General features: G+C 38.5%; 3 protein-coding genes across 5 annotated transcripts; 1 reads left to right on the top strand and 2 right to left on the bottom strand.

Moving 5' to 3' along the window:
- The first annotated feature begins 14 nt into the window (after nt 1-14).
- LOC111326574 (uncharacterized) lies at nt 15-4,400 on the top strand. The gene is made up of 3 exons (XM_022930585.2): nt 15-172; nt 246-348; nt 2,849-4,400. The coding sequence occupies exons 1-3, from the start codon at nt 93-95 to the stop codon at nt 2,969-2,971; spliced, it is 306 nt and encodes a 101-aa protein (XP_022786320.2). The 5' UTR covers nt 15-92; the 3' UTR covers nt 2,972-4,400.
- Nucleotides 4,401-6,077: 1,677 nt separating this feature from the next.
- Nucleotides 6,078-10,536, bottom strand: LOC111326573 (uncharacterized). 3 transcript variants are annotated; one of them, XM_088749722.1, is made up of 5 exons: nt 10,217-10,536; nt 9,716-9,886; nt 8,630-9,240; nt 7,811-8,053; nt 6,078-6,314 (listed from the first exon to the last, which is right to left on the bottom strand). In XM_088749722.1, the coding sequence occupies exons 2-5, from the start codon at nt 9,744-9,746 to the stop codon at nt 6,129-6,131; spliced, it is 1,071 nt and encodes a 356-aa protein (XP_088605848.1). In that variant the 5' UTR covers nt 9,747-9,886; nt 10,217-10,536; the 3' UTR covers nt 6,078-6,128. The 3 variants fall into 3 exon arrangements, with proteins under 3 accessions (XP_088605848.1, XP_088605846.1, XP_088605847.1); XM_088749720.1 differs by having other exon boundaries at nt 8,630-9,886; XM_088749721.1 differs by having other exon boundaries at nt 8,630-9,886; nt 10,341-10,536.
- Nucleotides 10,537-13,965: 3,429 nt separating this feature from the next.
- On the bottom strand, nt 13,966-19,157 carry LOC111326550 (stomatin-like protein 1). The gene is made up of 8 exons (XM_088750392.1): nt 18,966-19,157; nt 18,757-18,866; nt 18,050-18,116; nt 17,035-17,117; nt 16,004-16,207; nt 15,357-15,412; nt 14,843-14,976; nt 13,966-14,702 (listed from the first exon to the last, which is right to left on the bottom strand). Exons 1-8 carry the CDS (start codon nt 19,039-19,041, stop codon nt 14,215-14,217), a joined length of 1,218 nt encoding a protein of 405 aa, XP_088606518.1. The 5' UTR covers nt 19,042-19,157; the 3' UTR covers nt 13,966-14,214.
- Between the last annotated feature and the right edge of the window lie 1,220 nt (nt 19,158-20,377).

Genomic DNA, 20,377 nt, shown 5'->3' with positions numbered 1-20,377 from the left:
TTGAAGTGGACCGCTGAGCAGGAACTTCGTTGAAGTAGAACCAAACCTCCCAACCAATCAGAGTGAAGGCAGTCATCAACAACAATTGCAAAATGGCTGAACGGGAAAGGAAAGTTTCTGATGACAATTCGTCTTCTGCCTGTACAAATACAAGCGGGGATACGGCTAGCAAGTAAGACAGTAATGAGATAAGTACAAGTTATTATTTTGGCAGATGACTGATAATCTGTGTTCTTTTATTTTAGGTTCGATCGCGTAGTTCTTCTCCATTTCTTCATCGTGTTTGTATCGAGCTTTGCACTTGGTTTATTGTTCCTTCATTCATCACTAACGTTCTGGAGATTACAGGTGAGTAAAGGAATGCTTATCTTATATCTATGATTTCTTGAGTTCACCTCAAATCATTTTTTCCTTGTGTCGAACTAGTTCCGTTTAGGACCGTAGTTTTGAACTCGTCTTATTAATTTTGTTGCGCGTTAACTCGTATTTAGTTCATAGCAAGATTAACAGCTACAGACAGTTACTTCAAAGTTCTTCGATAATTACTTCAACCCTCAAATGTAGTATTTTTTTATCTAATAAAATTATAAATGTAACTCCACTTTTTGTTTCGATATCGAATTTCTTCGTTTCGGATTCTTTAGCTTTCGTTTCTTTGAGTGCTAATTATTTATCCTTCGATTTAGTTAACACGCAGTTGTTTTATCGCGAACGGAGCGTAAGAAACAACTGTTTTATTTGTGGATCGCTTTAAAGCTTGTAATCCCATTTGAGGCCCAACTTCCTGAGTGCGTAATATTGTTAATATGTGTACTTAATATCTCAAACAGAAAGGAGAATACGAAAAAATATCACAACATTTCCACCCGTCTTTTCGAATGTTTAATCACGCTATGTCTTTATCAATTTATTGTTACAATGCAAGTGTTTCACAAACCCTACTTCTAATCGCCAAATTATCTTACTTCGCTCTATAAATTATTTAAAATAACTATATTTTGTAATAAGGTGTAAGTGCCGTGGCGGCGTAGCAAAGGGATACACGTGTCATTATGACTGTATCCAGTTGAGTGTTTACTTTGTGTGTTTATAAATTTTTTTGGGGAGGAGAACTGGACTCTGACTCTATATCATACTGAGAAGGATTACAATGTTCTCCTTTTCAGGAAGTAACTTGTTAACTTTTACCCCTGTACTACCTCTTTAGCATTGCTGCCTAGAATCATTTGGAATTCTTGAAAATTCAACAAGTAATTAAAAGGATTGTTCTGTTAGTTTGAAAATTTTTCTTTGCCTGTTGTGCTCAAAATAAAGAATGTTGTATATCATTTTATGTTGGCTGAAGCCCAGATCAACCTAAACTTTTGACTTCTTTAAAGCTTAATCCTTTCATTACTTAAAAAGATCAACATGACAATTATAAAAAAAATTGTCAGGCTTAATTTGAGCATCCCAAAGTCCAAGTCAAGAGGCATGCTCCAAACTTCAAAGTTTGATACCCTTGAACCTTTTTCAAGCAGGCAATTGTAAGGGTTAAGGTTTAAATCAGTTAAGTTTGCCAAATCTAATCTGGGCAATCCAAGAATCAAGTACAAATAATCTACACAGAAAGTTAAAAGATAACTTGATTTTACAAACAGAGCTGATGTTAAAAATTGGCTACCAAAGTTAGACAATTTGAGCATTAGTCCTTCATTAGAGCAAAAGCTTGAGAAAGTCAGCATTAGAAACTCTCCATTGACAGCTAACTCGCTTCATCAATTCAGGTGACAAAACCAAATTACAATTTCTCAAGAAACTTGCCCCCCACCCTCCCCTCCCCCCTTCATACATAGGAGAGTGTGGATTAAATTTGATTCAAATGTTGAAATTTGGATCCCTAGATTCTCAAGTTCCAATGGCTGTCTCTTTGAGGGCCACTGGTTTTCCAGTATATTTACTGCTTTGTGTAATCTTCGTTAAATAAAGTTTATTATTATAATATCAATTTTTTGAGCAGTCTGATTATCATTTCTCGTGATTTTATCTCGGAGAATGTGATGTTAAATCAATGATTTTCCCCTATGTGATATTTCTCTTTTTTCTCCTTAAATTTCTGCTAGTAGAAAATACTCTTCTCACACACCCCTGAGAGCCATAGTCCAGCTGACCGCCATCAACTGACTCTTTTATTTCTCAAACCAAATACAGCCTAGTGTTACACGTAATGTAGGCGACATACAGTAATAAAAATAAGTAATATTAAAAAACAGTTACAAGCTTAGAAAGACTCTATGCTGACAGTCTTAATAAAGAATATCTAACCAACAGAGTGTATGTTATCAACTCAAACTAAGGGTTGGGTGGAAACTGGGGCTTAAAAATACATGTCAGCAATGGCGGACAGCAAAACAGCAACTGATAAAGTATACTGAGCACGTGACTCAAAAACTAACCCTCGGACCCAGGACCCAGAGGTGTGTGAGAAAACATTTTCCACTTATTTTGTTCCTCAGCCAGTGGAAAATACAACATGGTGTAGGGAGAAATTGCATTTTTGTTACTACTGGGAGTGGAGGGTTCAAGGAAGGCAAAATATAATACTTAAAACCCTTAAACTTCCAGAGGTGATTAACATGTAACTTCTCCCTTTAATATCCATACGTTATCCAACAAAGAGGTATTGAGAATTCTCAAATTAATTTTATCTGGTAGAGGTTGTTGCCTTGATATAACCCCAAATTCTTAGAACTGATTTGTGAGGAAATGTGTAGCAGTTAGAGGGGAGAATTGACAATCAGATCTTTGGATTTAAAGGGCTAAGAAAGTGAATGTTGACATTGTTTTGTCTGTGGTGTTTGTGTTGCAGATTTATGAAGAGAGTGGATTTTTTGATAACACCTTGGATGCCAGCAGTCATTATATTCCAAAAGGTGATATCGTCAATGTTGTTACCTTCAATGCAAACTCAAGCTTTTCATTAATGAGATGACATTCGTAAACAAAATGGCTGAGAATGAATAACGACAACCAAAGTTCTACAAAACACAAGGATTGTAACCTAGAAACCAATGGAATAGACAACTGTTAAATCACAGGAAAGAAGTCAGATCCTGCTCTTTATAAAGTTACAAACACACCAGCAAACTTGAAGGATATTGCCGACACCAAGAGTACGTAATGTAGAACTGGCACCTTTGTGTTAAAGGTTTCTTTGCCCAGGGGCAAAGGAGAAAAATATTGTTCCCTGAATGATTATCATGGGCTGAAAATGTTTACCAGTCATTTTGTACCCACAGATGCTTCATACTCAGTGGATTAGTGTCCAGCTTGGACCACTGATACTTAGTCAGTTTGGTCTTTTTGTACCCATATTATTTAAGTATGTGTTCCATGTTAGATATGTGAAAAGAAAAGTGGGTTTCCCATGTTAAGTATCAGCATCATTTGTGTTAAATAAGTTTTGTTAATGTAGTGTTCATTTTAAATATGCAAATACCCCAAATTTAAGGCCTGGAAACAAAACTGTAGAATCTGGTCTTGTTATTGCTAAGAAGTTCACAAGTACTCAACAGAAATTTATCTGTTTTACGGGCTTGACTCTTTAATAACTAATCGTATGCAATAAGTGACATCTTTTCATGTGCTTATGCATGTTCCCATACCCATATTTTGTGAGATGTTTTGGGTTGTGATCATCACTGAATGTTGGAATGGGTATGAATTGTCCAGTAGATCCATGGGAATTGACACAAAGTGGGAATGAATTGTCCAGATTTACATGTGAATTGACAGAGTACAAAATGTCTGTGGGTGTAATACCACGCACACTTAACATCGTCAGTGAAAACCAGCCTAAATGCAATGAGGCTTAAATATTATTTAGTAAGCTCAAGAACAGGTGTATAATGTCGCACATTTAATATAAAGTGGGAGTGACATCCTGCAAAAATGTTAAAAAGTATTTTAAACCTTAAATTACTAGAGCATAAATTTTTTTTCCCCTACATACAAGTCACACCAGTGTGAGGCCAAGATTGCTGCTTGAAAAATGGTGCATTTGATACTGACATTTCATGTAATTCCAATATATTTTGCCTCGTTTGAACAGTACAAGCACTATTGCTGTGCACTATGCTGTTTGTCCGGAAAAAAGAAACACTGGTTAACCAAACCTGACAAGTATTTGAAACATTTATTTATAGTGTAATAAGTAGCTAGTGGTCATGTAAATGACAGTTAATTTTGAGTGATCGTAAGATAAATTCAAATGTATAAGTTTTGTAATGAACTGCTGCCAGCAGCCGTTCAATGATGTATTGTAAATTGATACAGCAATTGTATCATGTAGAGAAATTCAAGCGTTAAGATTTTTGGGGGTGATTCAGTTGTAATAATAAAAACAACACATTTTTCCATGATTACTCATAGCAGGAGAGTCAATGTTGAGGCACTGTATAATGGTATTGTTAGATTCAGGGACAGGGTAGTTAGTATGATGCAGCCCTAGAGTGCAAGGTCTGTTGGTTGCATCACTTTGCAGTGTTTGTTAGCAAGACACTTTACTCTCTCAGCACATCTCTCCACTTGAAGGCCCAGTTGTTAGAAGGCCGATTAGCACTAACCCAGGGTTAAATTTTAATCCGCATTTCAACATTTCTCTGTTCAGAAGCCTTTTTAGGAAAATTTTCTTTTTTCTTTTTAAAACATCCAATCATCAAATTGTAGACAAAAAAGATTTAAACTGAATTTTCTTTTAAAGCTTTCAGATATGAAATGAAATTTCACACTAACCTTGAGTTACCTTAACCCAGCTTTGAATAATCAGACCTTCAAGTATAACTGGGTACAGGTAACTGCCAGGAAAATATGGCGAAATGCTAAGCCTTAACCTGTGGCAGACTGGTATCCAATACAGAGGTGAGTAAAGGGGGGTGGAATATTCCTAGCTAGGCCACTCAGCTCTAAAACTTGCCCCTGGTCACAGGATTCTCTCACTCTCCTTACCCTATTACGCCGTGCACCCAAGCATAGAAAAACTATATTCCTAAGGATGACTGCAAGTTAAACTAGGCCCTGTCTAAGCAAATACCTACATGATGATAACTTGTGATTTCAGCTTAAAAGCTAAACCACGCCTCTGTTATTACCACTTCAAGGACCAGTTCTCAGTATTATAACCCAAGAAAATTGTTTATCAGCTTCTATCAGTGTAAAAATCTAGAAGTGCTCTGTAAATTACGTTACTGCTTTTAAGAGTCCAACTCCTGATCTCTTTCTTCATCCAGTAATCTTTTCCACTGTTAGACACTTTCTTTAGCGGTCCCGCTCGCCGCATTCCTAAAAGCTCGGCGATAGACAAGATACAACAGCGGTATGAGCCACTTCATGCAAGGCGCACAGAAACTCATTACTTTGACGTAGCCTCCCTTTGAAAATTTAAGTTACTCCCTGCGAGGTCCCCCTTTGTTTGCATGACGAAAACAGGTATGTACATACGCCAACCAGCAGGGCACAGCTCTCAGTGGTCTTCAAGTCTCGCGGCGGTACAATACCGTATCGTGAACGGAGTAATTTTGATATAACTGTATTAGTGTCAGTGGGGTAAAACAAGATATTTCAGCAGGGGCGGATCCATGAATTTTTGATGTGGGGGGGGGGGGGTCCAAACGTTGGTTCAGAAAGGACTGTTGGATTCTTATGAGGCAATTACTTCTCCCCAACACCCCCCACACCCCTTCCCACCATCGCGGTTGCACGTTATAATTCCTTGGCCGCTTACCGTTTACTTGGATTCATTAATTAAAAAAGTCAGCCAGTTAAAAAGTGATATACGATCCTGTCGATGTAAAAATTTCAGTCTCAAAGTTGTAAGCGTCAGGTCTGATAGGGAGGGGGGGTCTGGACTCCCCGGACCCTCCCCCTGGATCCGCCACTGTTCAGTGTATGAAAGAAAAACAAAGCCAGGCAGAAATACAAGGAACTCATAAATAGGGATACGGAAAAATGTTTCTTGACTTCAACAGGTTAATTTCAAATGGAGAGCCTCTCTTTCCTTCTCTTTTTTTACCCCTTCCTTTCTATCTCAAAATCTTGGCAACGATTAAAACCATGAATTTATTCTTTTTCTGAGCGATATTCGGAGAGAGCTAAAGAGAAACCTTAAGCAAGTCAACAAGGAGGCCTTTGGAAATACTCGGACAGGCACTCCCAACGGAAAGATTGATAACACATTCGAGCATTGCCTCAAAATCATCGACGTCAGAAAGTTTTTTTTCCTCCACTTTTCTCGTTTCATTAGTTAGAGTTCTTCTTTGACGGATCTTTCCTTGGTCCTGTAAAATTCAAATAATACAACCACGTAAACTGAAGCCAATAGTAGAGCTATTGATATTTGAAACCATTTAGTTCAAAGTTTAAAACGCATCACTTTTTTGGGATCATGAATTATTTTCCTTCTCGGCTCTCGGTTAAGAACTGAACTTATTACACGACTCCGGCAGTCAGAGGGCCAATAACTAAAATCAACCAATCAAAATGCTCTATTGCCGGTCCAATATTCTCTAAGTATTGGACCGGGCACTGTCCCGAATGGTCCCGAATGATACCGCACTTGTGTCCTTTTGAACTTCAGTCGTATAATAAATCTCTTGCAGTAAATGGTTTGAACCCGGGGGTAACATGTGAAGGTGTGGTCTGATCGTCCGGGTGAGTGTAGTCCTGAGAAGGACTGTTGTCGGTGGTAGTTACTGACGTTTCGACAACCTGTGCGGAAGTCATCATCAGAGTCAAGAGCCATTTGACTCTGATGATGACTTCCGCACAGGTTGTCGAAACGTCAGTCACTACCACCGACAACAGTCCTTCTCAGGACTACACTCACCCGGACGATCAGACCACACCTTCACAATAAATCTCTTATTAACCAAGCTTGCTCGGGACTGTACTGGAAGAATATCGGCCCTCGGTCTTTTTTGTGCGGACCTCGCTGCGCTCGGTCCGTAGTGTCAAGACCTCGGGCCGATATTCTCCCAGTACGGCCCTCGCGCTTGGTTAATAAGATATATCTATTTCATAATTATTACCATCAGTGCACGTGACCGTGCACGCTAAAATGACACAGTGCAGGAGTACAGCGGTCAAACGTCGGGCATGCGCGAGGGAATCAGTTCTGGCAGGCCCCGTGTCAATTTTCCCCGCATACTTTCCAGGATAAAAACCAGAGAAAGTCAAACAACCGCTGTCACTTAAAATGAGCGAAAGAAGATTAAAATTTTCACAGAAATCTGTAAAAAGAAACAAAAGTAGGAAAAAGTAAAACTCGAGACTTTTCTATCCTGTTAACAATTCTGTTTTGAGCTTTACTGAAAAAGTTATACGCTGTTAAAATACCAAGTACCGCCGTGTTTTCAAGCTGTCACAACTGATTTGTCTCACACAAGTTTTTTAACTTGTGTGAGACAACCAAATAAGTTTGTAAGTCATAGTCATTACAACGTTAACATATGCGCAGATGTTTGACCGCTATTTTTGTCAGTAAAATAGCACAAGTGCTTTAAAACACGCGCCACCAACACGTCAATCATCGCTGCGTTTTAACAAGCCACGTCCTTCGAAGTTGTCTTTATAAGTCCGGTTACTTAGAATTTTAAACTCTCGAGATCTCATTGATGATTTTCCCTACTGCCATCTGTCTTATGATCATGTTAGTTTGGAGATTTTGAAACTGGATCAACTTATAATCCACTAATTGATATATTTCTACATTCTCACCACTTGTCTACTTGATATTGCAAGGAGAAATTCTGTCTTGGTCACTCGTAGGACTAACCTGAAAGGGCCTTTCATCCATGAAATAGCTAGTCATATGCGGGTTGAAGTAGCTGGCCAGAGCGGCTACACTGGACTCGGCATGTAAGAACACGTGACACTTGGCTAATAGCAGAATATCCACAAGTACTTGAGTGCCAATTTTTCGCTCATATGGATGAGTTGCATTGTATTTGAACTTAAATTTATGCGGAGGCAATTGACTGTGATATTCCTTTGATCGGAAAGCTTCTGTGAAAACAACCTGCGAAGAAATAAGGCTACAAAAATCTTTGAAATTAAAAAATGACCATCCCCACCACAATTGCACGACAAGGTGGAAAATTTCCACATTATTTCACCCATTCTGAAATTGGGAAATTTTATAGCCCAATAAAATTAAAATTCATCTAATTATTTAAAAAAAAAAAGTTTTTGGGACAAACGCTATAAAATTCGTCACACGATGGCTTCTTTGTCTTTCATTTTCCTGAAATTTGATTGGTTACTTTAAACAAGCCTTGAAATCTGATTGGTTGGTTTATTTCAGTGTTGCTTTCTCATTGGTTAGGATAAAATTGCGACTTAGAACAAGATAAAGTGCAACTGGGAATAATTCGCAACACCGGGAGCAAGTCAGATTGCAACTATCACCAGTGATTTCCAAATGGGTGTAGCAAATCTATTATGAGCATCAATGGAATTTCATGATTTCCTCCAATCAAATGGGCGAAAATCTGTTCCTGTTTCCTTTTTCGTCACTAGTAAATTAAAGCTTGTAAACTTTGAATGGTGAAATGCAGCGGGGAATGAACTTACCCAATGTCAAATTAACACTTACCGTTTCTTTTCCAAAAACACCAACAAATTTTTGGATAACTTCATTGTTGTCACTAGCGATGAAAATCTTTCTTGGCTTCCGCAAAGTTTTAAGAATTTCTTGTGCTCTCTCCACCCAACTTGTCATGGACGGAAGCTTATGATCTTTTGCTTCCATCCAATGATCTGTTGCTCGCACCTGAACTCCTAAAACAGTGAACCCCACCATATTTCGACGGTGAAATAGCTCAGCTTTCTCTCTTACTCGATAATTGGGTTTTACATACTGGCGAATTAACTTGTTTACACGGATTCTTTCCGCTGTTGTTATTATTCTGCTTTCATTATACCCCTCCAAGTCGCTTCTATCACTAAAACTGTTATCTATAATTGTAGTTAAATCGGCTTGATCCACGTGACTAGAAACTTGTCCTCCGACTTCCTCTGTATTCTCCTCACCAAGACTTAAAGGGCAAAAGACATTTTCAACTCTCGATTCCATTCCTTCGTTAACAGGTTCGAAATACCACGTCCACGAGTTTTCAGCGGTATCCTGCGAGCAAGCGGAGTTACATCCCCTCCAGAATATAGTTTGTTGGTTGATTCCCAGAGCACGACACATCATAATATGATCTAAGGTAAAAAGGAGAAAAGCAGAAAAACCACTGCCCCCACATTCAGTCATTCCTGGATCTACAACACAAACCGCCGTGCCAGAGGTCCGACCAGAATTTTTTCTTATCGCACCCACAAGTCCATTCCCTGTCTTAAACCGTTCTCTTAAGGTTTCAGTCTTTGACAAAAACCTGAAGCTGCGGTTCAAATTTCTTATGACTTGCGTGGTCAATTCTTCTTTCTTCGGCGATTGGTGATAAAGGCTAAATGACAAAACGATGAAAACTAACCATGCTGGCATTAGATATCGCAGCATAAAACGAGAAATTTTCAAACTTTTGACAGAAGTCAACAGAGCCGGTTGCATTTTATCAATGTGGAAAGTTAAACATGAAGTACTCTCTTTAGTTTCATTTTAGATGAAAAAGAGTGTATAATACAAGGCGTTTGTCATAATTATGCATTCAGAGAAAAGACAAATAAGCATAATTACGCAGAGAAACGACGGGTGTCAAGGAAGTCATTCAGAAATGAAAGACAAGTCGTACTGTGAATCCAATGACAAGCGATGTATGTGGTTTACCCACGTTACGAAGCGAAGTAATCCGCGTCATTCAGGCTCCAAGTTTATTTAATTGGGCAGACCACTTGCCAGGAGCCTTACCTACAGAATAATATGTTAAATTCAAGTTTCATTAGGAAAAACAGCTGTTGGACGTCACGCACTTTTGAATGATTAACTGAAACATTAACCACTGAGACCTTCAAGGGCTTTTAAGAGGATAAACGAAGAATAAAGCGAAGTGCGGAACAGCCCAAAAGTCATACAGTTTAGAAAACAGCGATGCATTACACCAAATATTTTATTGAAGCTGAAATGAAAATGGGCGTAAGAAGAGTTTTCTAGTGGCTTCCTATCACCTAGGTGGAAAAACGGATTTAAAAAAATTGCTCTTCATAAATTAGTACTGAATGTTCTGAAACAAAAGCTTACCAGTATTCCTCTTTAAAATGCCTTATTAATGACAGCTTAATATACATACGAAATAATTACTCAGCGCTTTGCTAGATAACCAATTTAAATTTAGATTTTTGTCAAAATTTCCAACCATACTAACAGCCTTCTCTTCTCTCGGTTAACAAAATAATCATTTTGCTTGCTCCAACTTTGGCCATTGTCTGGAAACGTACGGGGTTTTCGCTTATTGTTTACGCGAAAACACCAACAATTCGAAAACGCTGAAGAAAAGATGACATTTGAATGCGTTTTTGACAGAAGAGTCCTTTGAGAACGCCTCGTTTCTATTGCGCGCAGGTGAAAACAGTGGGGTTGATCACAATGATCGACGTCGGTAACTGATTCATCTTATAGCTTCACTGTTATCTTAAATCAGGAAGTTTTAAGCAATTTCAAACGGACGATTAGCGAAACGCATCAAGAAGTTTGCATTTTTAAATAAAAAAACACAGTGTTAAGACAAAAAACTGCAAAACCGCAAATGAACTGCATAATTCAGGCCCCGATCACTCTAATATGTTTTCAGAAAGGTACGCGGTGGTCACTACACACCGATCTTTCCTGAAGTTACGTTAGTAGTACAGTAAATGGGTTTTATTACACGACTCGAGCAGTCAGAGGGCCAATAACTAAAATCAACCGATCAAAATGCTCTATTGCCCGTCAATATTCTCTCAGTATTGGACCGGGCACTGTCCCGAATGGTCCCGAATGATACTGCACTTGTGTCTCTTTGAACTTCAGCCGTATAATAAATATCTTATTAACCAAGCTTGCTCGGAACCTAACTGGAAGAATATCGGCCCTTGGTCTTTTTTGTACGGACCTCGTTGCGCTCGGTCCGTACTGTCAAGACCTCGGGCCGATATTCTCCTAGTACGGCCCTTGCGCTTGGTCAATAAGATATATGTCTAGCACATTTCAAAATTAGGGGCCCAAAATCCAAAAAAAATGTTCTCTAAAAATATGATATCAAAAGTCTCAATCTAAAAAATTCATCAAAAAAATTCAGATTAAAAATCCAAATCCAAAGGGAAACACTAAATTGACCAATCAGAGCGCGCGCTTTAGTTTGGGTTATGTTATAATTGCCCATGGGGTGTACGCTGCTGACGTGAGCAAATGCAAAGACTATTTTTTCCGCGCGCGCTTGTTTTTTCTGGTCACGTAAGATTTGTTAAATAAAAGGGAACTCTTTAGCTAAAATGTATCAATGTTAGTTATAAAACAAATGGTAAACACCACAACGTACACTATTGAGTTATGGATGCACTTGGGAGGTTTGCTAAGCACTCAAGAAGCTAGAGTCGCTCTCGGCTATCGCCTCGAGCGACTCTTACGCTTCTTTCGCGCTTAGTAACTTCCCGCGAGCATCCATAACTCAATAGTGTACGCTGTGGATTTTACCATTTGTTAATTGATATCATACTCTTTCTTGTACCATTTATTTTTGGTTCAATATTGTCTGAATAAGATCAAAATCTTTTATGATTTTCTCAATCTGATTTCTTCATATATGAATACGTGTTTCATCGTTACTATTATAAATAACCTTTTCCACGTAGTATTTTCCTTGGTAGACTGATTTTCTTCGGACTTTATGCAGGTTTTCATGAAAATCAATCATGAACTTGTAAGGTTCGAAGTCTAAACCATGGACTAATCCACAATTAATACAAACAAATAAACCATTTTTCAAACTAATATTTCGATTCTTACAACATTTCTCTTCAACAGGTTCATTTGTTTTGATAACTTCATTGCAGCGGTGAGGACAATAGGTACCATTCCCCTTAGGATCGATCAGACGCGGCATAAATTATCACGACTTGTTCGAGGTCGTTCCTTGTTTCCTCAGCGGGTCGAATGTAAATTTTGATCCGGTTTACCATATATAAAGAGAGTAAACCAATAGCAGCCACCTCATTCCCACTTGTAAAATGTTTTAGTCAGCTAACCTATGCAAATAAGAAGTTAAAGATAGACTCACATATCGCTGTTCATTTCAGCGTTGTTCGTTGCCATCATAATTAGTATAGAGGCCATGAACTAAACTGATCATTCTACAGCACAGATTCTTGTAATTATAAACGGAACACTTTCAATTATCAGAGTTTTTCGCACATATCAGAAAAATACATCAAGTTCTCTTAGTTTGAATTTATCGCAACGTCACAATCTTGCTTGGGAACCATGTGATGATTCTTGAGCACGTGCTGTATTCAAGATGGCGGCGTTTTCCAATGTTCCAATCGTAGTGATGTGAACCCTAGTTCGAAACAGAATGCTTCCATATTTAAAACAACAGCAGTGAGAACCACACTGTAACTGATATTACCTTTTTTTTCATTTTCGTGTTTTATTTTTAGGATTACTATTTCCGTAATATCAAACGACAACAAAAGAACAACCTGAGTTTCACGAGTCAACATTTTACGAGTTTATTCCTTGCCATTTACTTAAGATGTTACTTTTCTTCAAGCTTAAACACTCGATAAAATTTCGGCCGACATGACTTAGGATTTCGGGCGACATGGCTATGAATTTCGGGCAACATGACTCTGGTTTCGGGCGACATGACTTCGGGCGAGATGACTTTCAGGCGACTTGACCGTAAACCGTTTTCGGGAATGTCAGACAACTCGCCCCAGTCTTTGGACGATTAGCCCCCAGTCTTAGTTAATATAAAGGAGAAGTTACGTTCATCTTTTGGTCGTTGACTTTTATGAGTTTGTGGCTCCTAAAGGAAGTTTTTTTTGTGAATGGTTATCTTTATCAAAATTTACTTAACTTTTACTTAATTTAATTTACATGGGTTGCACGAGGTGAGCACAGGCCTCCTGAAGATCTTTTGAGTTCCTTTGGCCGTCTTCATATTGAATCCAGAGGTCGAAGAGTCTTCACTGCATTGTTCGTTAGGTTGACCGCTGATGTCTCTTCAGCTTTTTGTCTGAAAGCAGACGGATCTGCATGTTGACCAATGTAGCTTCTCGGTGAAGTACCTGGATCAGGATGTACAGGGGCAGCTGTGATCAGTTGTTGCTGAATAAGCTAATACGAGTATCCACAATTGAAGGATCCCTTTTATACACATCCCAAGGATCAAGATTTCGCATGGGGCCGAGTAAAATTAAGGATTAATATCACGCGCGTTTTCGGAAGTTGCTGAAATTGCCCGAGTCGTGCAGCGACGAGGGCAATTTCTGCAACTTCCGAAAACACAAGTGATATTAATCCTTAATTTTACGGGGAACCATGTGATTACTTGTTTATAATATAAGGGGCAAAATGTTTTCTTACTGATCTCGCGCAAAACGGGACGCCATTATTACAAAACAAACAGAAATTTCTTTACTATGGCAGCCGTTGCTAGGCGATTTTCAGCCAATCATTTTCAAGTAATTTTGCCCGGTTAAGAAAAAATACCCTCTGTCTTGACCAATCACAATTCAGTAATTTTGCCCCTTATATGATAAGTGGAAAGAACGCACTCTCCTTGAAGGGTTACGCCTTTAAAGCCTAACATCAGGATGCATATTCTCCATACTGTTCTCTATACATTTCCTAAGGTGCTGACAAGGAGAATTTGTTTGACAATCAAAAGCTTCTTTGGTTTGTGATCATTTCCTTTATTCTCCTGATCTTAATGTGTGATTCATGGGTGATATTGTAAGGAGAAATTAGATGCTGGTCACTCTTAGGGTTAGAAGATTCTGACAAACAAATAAATTGACAAAGAAAAATTCTATTCAATTATGATCTGACACAAGTGAGTTACCTATCCTTAAATTTCAGAGACTGGAAAAGAGCTATTAGGTCAGCAATGATTGGTCAGTGGTTTCCAATTGCAACTACTGAGAACAAATATACATGCTGTAGTCGGGCAACATGAACTCTTTCCAAGCAATGAGAAGCTATAAACAGAAAGGTTTTAAAATGCACTGGGAAATTTTCAGTACATAAAAATCAAGCATTTAAACCACATATACTCCATTTCCTTGCAAAACTGGTTTTTCGGAAACAACTGGTTTCTCCTTGAGCATTTTTACAATGGCCTCTAGGTTCATGGCCATCCTTAAATCGCCATCAACTTTCAATGAGCCTTGCATGTAAGCATTGAAAGCTGTTGTCTGTCCATAAAATATCTGCTGCATATCCTGAACCCCCATGGTGAGTACCACATTGGGGTTATCGCCTGGATTCTCAGTATATATTTTTCCATATCCACTTCTCAGATCTAGGTACCATGTTCCTCCACTTTCACCAAGAATGTTGAACTGAAACATGCCACCAATTTCCTGTACAAGTTTCTCACTTAGAGCACCACTCACCAACTTGACAAGCTGCTCTGGAGTAAGAAGATTGGACCCAGGCTCTTTGTTAGAAGACTGTGAGGGGCCATCTGATGAGGCTATGGAGGTAGGCAGTGTGAATCCCCTGCTGGTACTGCTTCCTCCAAAGGCTGCAAATGAGAAGGAAAAATGTCCTTCTAGACATTTCTGCAACATACAAAGACTGCTTCCCTTAAAGTAATGATAAATTTAGTTTTAATTCATTTGAGTTACAGTAGAAGATCATTTTCACCAGTTTAAGTGAACGCACCTGAAAACATACTGGCCATTCCAGGGTCACCAAAGGTCATGTTACCAAGGTTCATACTCTGGGATCCTCCACCAAATAGTGCTGACAGTGCACCAACAACCTCATCTGCTTCCTTTAAAACACTGACCTCCGACCTTAAAGGGCAGATCAATAAATCAAATACAGATCAGGAACATCCAACAGCTTAACAAATTGATGATCAATTTTTATTCATAATTTGTTAATATCACTCTGAATCATTTAATTGTATTAATCATCATGCAATCAGAATTGGTTTGTAGTTCACTGAAAAGAAGTGGAATTTGCTAATTTTGACCTTGTAGGAAAGACTTTGTCAAAACAATTTATGCATAGTGAAGGTCTGATTTACATAACAAATGACTTCAGAAGGTTTTTAAAAGATTAACTAACTAAAGACAATGTAAGTAATGATAAAAAGTTAACAAACTGCTGATCTGAAAAAAAAAAACAAAAAGTTAGGAATAGGGATTTAAGATATTTAAAATTTACTTACATTTCAAATCTTGTTATATTTACACCCCAAGCTGCTGCAGATGCATTGACCACTTCCTGTTCAGTTCAACCATAAATATCAGAATAGGAATGATCATAACCATCATTATCCAAGGAACACACAGAGCAAGGGATGGACCCAGGAATGTTTGATGGGAAGTCCTAAATTTCTTCTTCACAAACCCACACCCACCCCCCCCCCCCCCAGGCCAGGCCAGGAAGTTGAGTATTATACTTGATCCTATCATTGTAAAAATTTTGGTGCAGAAAAAGTTGGTAACATTCCCATAGTCCTCAGCAGAGAGGGGAGGGAGGGATGGAAATTCTGGGCAGGGAGGGGAGGGAGGTATGGCAGGTCTGAGCAGGGAGGGGAGGGAAGGTTGAAACCCCCCTTGACTCACACTCTGGACTTGGTGCAACCAAAAAAATTGGGAGGGGGAATATTTAAACTGCACCTGGCAAAAAAATTGCACTAGCTTCTCCTCCCCTCCCCCCCCCCTCTCTCTAACAAATGACTGGTACTTATCTTTCACAGGTATACCAACAGGTTTAACTGCCGACCAGGCATCCTAAAACACCTGGTCCAGTGTAACCATGACAAAATAGTTGACACAGTATGAATAATAAAATGTTTCATTGAAGTGTTACCTGAACTTGTTTGTTGATGAACTTTCTGTCATGCTGAACTTCAATGAGCTTCCTTGAACCCAAACAATTAACAAGTGCTGTTTGAGCCAGCATGCGCAAGGAGTGGTTTAAGTCCTGAACGGATGTTCTGGATAAAACTGCATCCTTGATGCTGAACTGTACCTCAGCTCCAACTGAGGCATAGCCACCATCACTGGTGTGAATCTTAAAAATAAACACATTTGGGTTGTCAAAATATTTAAGCTGCCAAATATGCTACTGAATCAATTTTCAGCATGAAAGCGTGACACTCAGTCCATAGGTGGCCTAAGCTCTCTTTAAGAACCGCAAAAGGAACACAATTTGCATATCGATTTATAAGGCTTTGTATGGGATTTTCTACAAGATATCCATGGAGATAGTTAAAAGTGAAAATATTAAATAAAAATGGTTTACCTTATTCCATACATGAGTTGTTCGCTCCTGGTGTCATTATTTTACCGATTAAACTTGATTTAAGCGTTTTTAATCCTGGTTTTCTCTTCCTAAAGAGAATCCTGGTCTTCTCTTTAAGAAGAGAAAACCAGGATTAAAAAATGCTGCTTAAATCAAGTTAAATCGGTAAAATAACAACACCAGGAGCAAACAACACATGTATGGAATAAGGTAAGCCATTTTTATTTAACATTTTCACTTTTAACTATCTCCATGGATATCTTGTAGAAAATCCCATACAAATCCTTATAAATTGATCTGCAAATTGTGTTCCTTGTGTGGTTCTTAAAGAGAGCTTGGGCTGCCTGTGCACTGTGCTGCCTAATTTGCAACACAAATCTTTTTGAAAACTCTGAATATTAATGTATAAAATTAATTTATTTTGCCAAACCACACTTGGTTGGCACATGTTGTTGAGCACCAAGCCCCTCCTAGTGTTTTGGTCTAGCCTTGCTATTGTTTGTACAAGCCCCCATTTAAACCAGCTTTAAAGTTGAGCTGGACCAGCCTGTCTATGATTTCCCAGTAGATAAATGAATAATGATAAATAACTGTACCTGTTGGGGTGGAACACTAAATGCCCGAGCTCTTGTGTCAACTCTTTTCCAAACATCAATACAAGGATTTATGAACACCACTCCTGAGGAAAATGCAATATCACATTTACTGGATTAATGCTTTTGCAAGAGCTGAATATCAATTTTCCATACTGTCTGCCATATATTTCTTTAATTTTAGCTCCAATGAGTAGCTGTTATTAATAAAACAAGTAAAAACCAATTAAAACATACATCATGTAAAACTAAACACAAATGCAGTATGGCATGTATTTCACAAAAATTTGCCAGAGGTGTAGTGCACTTTGTTGAATAATCCTTTGAGTAGGGAAGGGTTATTCAACAACAGTCATTAAGCCCTAAGTGAATAACTGTTTTTGCATAGATGCTAAGGTGTTTTTGAGTTCTGTTGTAAATTGGTTCTGTTTTTGAAACCATTCTGTTACAATTGTTTTGTTAACTTGTAACAAGATTAGCAGTGCCAGTTCTCACTCATAATTCAATCAGCCAAAACTTCATACCTTACTTATGAAAAGTGTTCTACTAAACTTAGTAGCATCCTCTGCGTTCTTCAGAATTAATTTTTCTTCTAATGCCTTTATCACTTTTTCTGCAATATTGACAAAACACCAGGCTCCTACCTAATAAAGGCTGATAGTTTCAAAAGAAACTGTTTGGGACTGCGTCGGTGGGAGTAACAAAATAATTTGGATATATCAACAAAGTTGAAATGGTAAATTGGCCACCGTAACGATTACAAAAGCTGACGTTTCAGGTGTTAGCCCTCCGACAAAGGGCTAACACTCGAAACGTCAGCTTTTGTAATCGTTACAGTGGCCAATTTACCATTTCAGCTTTGTTGATATATCCTACCTAGTAAGATATGTTGCAATCTTCAACCAGTCAAAGCACAAGAATCTCTCTTACCACCTGAGCAATCATTTTAGATGCATACATGTATTAGACTTAAATATTTACACTCAACATGAAAGTCATAGTAATATAAAAAACTGACCTGGTCCTTTTTGGGGTAACAGTTTCCCAAGTCTGAAGACAACAGCCCTTTCATAGTCCCTAATTACCTACAAGAACCATCTTTTATTTTATTTTGAAGTAAGGAAAATTCGCTTTTAATAACAGTTAATGCCTTGTTCAGAGGTATTTGAAATACAGCTGTAATGTCATTAAAGACAAAAATGTTGAATAATCTTTTGGGTTATACACGAAGTTCTGAGCATGCTCAACTACCTATTTTGCTTGGCATTGTACCACAAATATGAGAATTTGTTATTCAGCACATATAAAGCTGCTACTGGCTCTAATGACCGGCGGCTTCCCTTCGCTGAAGGATAAGCGCATTTAAATCTATTCTAGCAATCGAAAGGTTGCAGTGTTGGGTTGCCATATTACGACATGACCTTTGAAAGGCAGTCTCCTCACAATTTTTTCCCTTTCCTCTCCCATAAGCATTGAATTCTTCCTACAATGATTCACTATTTGTTTTCCAGTGATAAATTAGATTTGCTATTCTTCGTTCACGATCTACATCAAACATGCACAATTATACGACAAACTGTTCGCTTCAATTCAGATCAGAAGCAACTGGGAAAGAAGTCTAAATATGGTGAGCTGAACCACTGAACTAAAGTATATGCAGGAACTACCGATTCATTAGATAGCAGGTTCATAGAGAAAAAATGTGTGAATTAGAGCTACGCTTACCTTCAAACAGAAAAATACAGAAATCGGAAAAGTCAAAAGAAGTAGAAGAGCAGAAGATAACGAGATGAAACATTCCAAGATACTCCACTCTGTCTGTCGGGATCCATCGCCTGGAAAATAAAGCGGAATTTGTTAAAGAAAAAAATCTGTGAATCAGGGAGACAGACGAAGTTCGAGGCTGACAGCAACTGTAGAGATAATGATTTCACCTGTTCTTTCTCCTCCGTCGTAGTAAATCGCTACTTGATGCTCTGGCAAGCGACTGTAAGTGAATGCTTTCGCCATGAAAGCTTAAGCAGGTTGTTAGTCGTTACTTTTCCACGGTAAACAAAACAATGACAGGATTTCTTTCTTCCCTCGGTTCCTGCGGGTTGTTCTGTTTTCTGTTTATTTTTCGCCCTACTCATTCTTAGGCCTTCGCGGTTTTCAAAATGGCTGCCGGTTGGTTGCGGGCTGGAATATTAATGTCGGGAGAGTGTGAGCGAAATTACCACTACTGTCCAAAACCAGTGACCACAATCACAAATCTGTCACTAGTGGACAAATTTACAAAGCGGTCACTAATGTCCAAAAATCAAAAATTGGCCACTAGCGTCCGAAATTAAAAAATCAGCTAATAGCGGCCAAATCAACAGAAGACAGTCAAAGACTGCATGTGCTTGCTGATCGATATTGCATAATTTTTATAGCGTTGGAAAGAACAAGAGTGGTATAATGACGCTGGAAGATAGTGTTGCAGAATTTTCTCACATGCGAAACAAAAATACCGCCGCATCCCACACAGTTATGAATAACCTGTCCTACATAATTTTATTATTTTAGAGATAAAATCATCTCTCTTCAGATATAAAAAGCTTCCTCTAATTTTCATGATGCGCCGATCACTGACACCCTATTAAGATATTTCTACAATGAAAACTTTTGTTTTAAATAGCGCACAATCCTGAAATGATTGTGAGATGTTTATTGCCTTCTGCTCTCTTCCGTCGTACTACGACAAGAACTGAAAACATAACTGCGTTGGTGGCTATAAACCAATGAGAAATCACAAAAGGAGAGACCTCAACTTAGGCGCGTAGCGTCCTAAACGCATATACGCACGTACGTATCTGAAGTGACCAGAAAAATTTGAAAACAATGTTGTGTTTGCGCCGAGTTTGCTCAAAATAACGGCAAGACGTTTTGTCCTTTGCTTGTATTCACACAACTATTTCGAACAAGAAATAAAGAACGCAGTATTTTTCGCTCAGTTTACTTAGGTTTCTAGATCACATGTACTTGTGCGTACTTGGAAAAATTACCACGCTACGCGCCTGCAACTGTGTATCGAGTGTGAATGTCGCACTACTTAGAAACTCCGAAACAAACATTAAGTAGCGCCGGGAAACCTTTGGTCATAACTGGGTCAAGAATTCTGTTGCTACACTCACTCTCTCACACACTCGCTCATCTCAACAACCTACGTGGCCTCGCCTCCTATAGGAGGCAGTAGCAACAAAAAAGCTTAGTTTCTTAGAAGAGGCAGAGATATCATTTAATTATGTACAACGAGAACAGTCGGGAGATCCTAAGACTAACCCGCCTCGTGGGACGCCACAGAGACAATACATATATCTTATTA

This window comes from Stylophora pistillata, chromosome 2, assembly GCF_964205215.1.
Source record: "Stylophora pistillata chromosome 2, jaStyPist1.2, whole genome shotgun sequence".
Taxonomy (NCBI): domain Eukaryota; kingdom Metazoa; phylum Cnidaria; class Anthozoa; order Scleractinia; family Pocilloporidae; genus Stylophora; species Stylophora pistillata.
The sequence above is the reverse complement of the archived record's forward strand: the minus strand, read 5'-3'. Positions and strand labels throughout refer to the sequence as shown.

What these genes read in the sequence shown, in the direction of transcription:
- LOC111326574 (XM_022930585.2), top strand. Translation starts at nt 93, where the DNA reads ATGGCTGAACGGGAAAGGAAAGTTTCTGATGACAATTCGTCTTCTGCC. An exon ending in AGCGGGGATACGGCTAGCAA is followed by an intron (nt 173 to 245) that starts GTAAGACAGTAA and finishes CTTTTATTTTAG; the next exon opens with GTTCGATCGCGTAGTTCTTC. An exon ending in TAACGTTCTGGAGATTACAG is followed by an intron (nt 349 to 2,848) that starts GTGAGTAAAGGA and finishes TTTGTGTTGCAG; the next exon opens with ATTTATGAAGAGAGTGGATT.
- LOC111326550 (XM_088750392.1), bottom strand. Translation starts at nt 19,041, where the DNA reads ATGGCGAAAGCATTCACTTACAGTCGCTTGCCAGAGCATCAAGTAGCG. An exon ending in TCATCAACAAACAAGTTCAG is followed by an intron (nt 15,413 to 16,003) that starts GTAACACTTCAA and finishes TGAACTGAACAG; the next exon opens with GAAGTGGTCAATGCATCTGC. An exon ending in AATGGCCAGTATGTTTTCAG is followed by an intron (nt 14,703 to 14,842) that starts GTGCGTTCACTT and finishes TCTCATTTGCAG; the next exon opens with CCTTTGGAGGAAGCAGTACC.
- LOC111326573 (XM_088749720.1), bottom strand. Translation starts at nt 9,589, where the DNA reads ATGCAACCGGCTCTGTTGACTTCTGTCAAAAGTTTGAAAATTTCTCGT. An exon ending in GTGTTTTTGGAAAAGAAACG is followed by an intron (nt 8,054 to 8,629) that starts GTAAGTGTTAAT and finishes ATTTCTTCGCAG; the next exon opens with GTTGTTTTCACAGAAGCTTT. An exon ending in TGGATGAAAGGCCCTTTCAG is followed by an intron (nt 6,315 to 7,810) that starts GTTAGTCCTACG and finishes TGAATTTTACAG; the next exon opens with GACCAAGGAAAGATCCGTCA.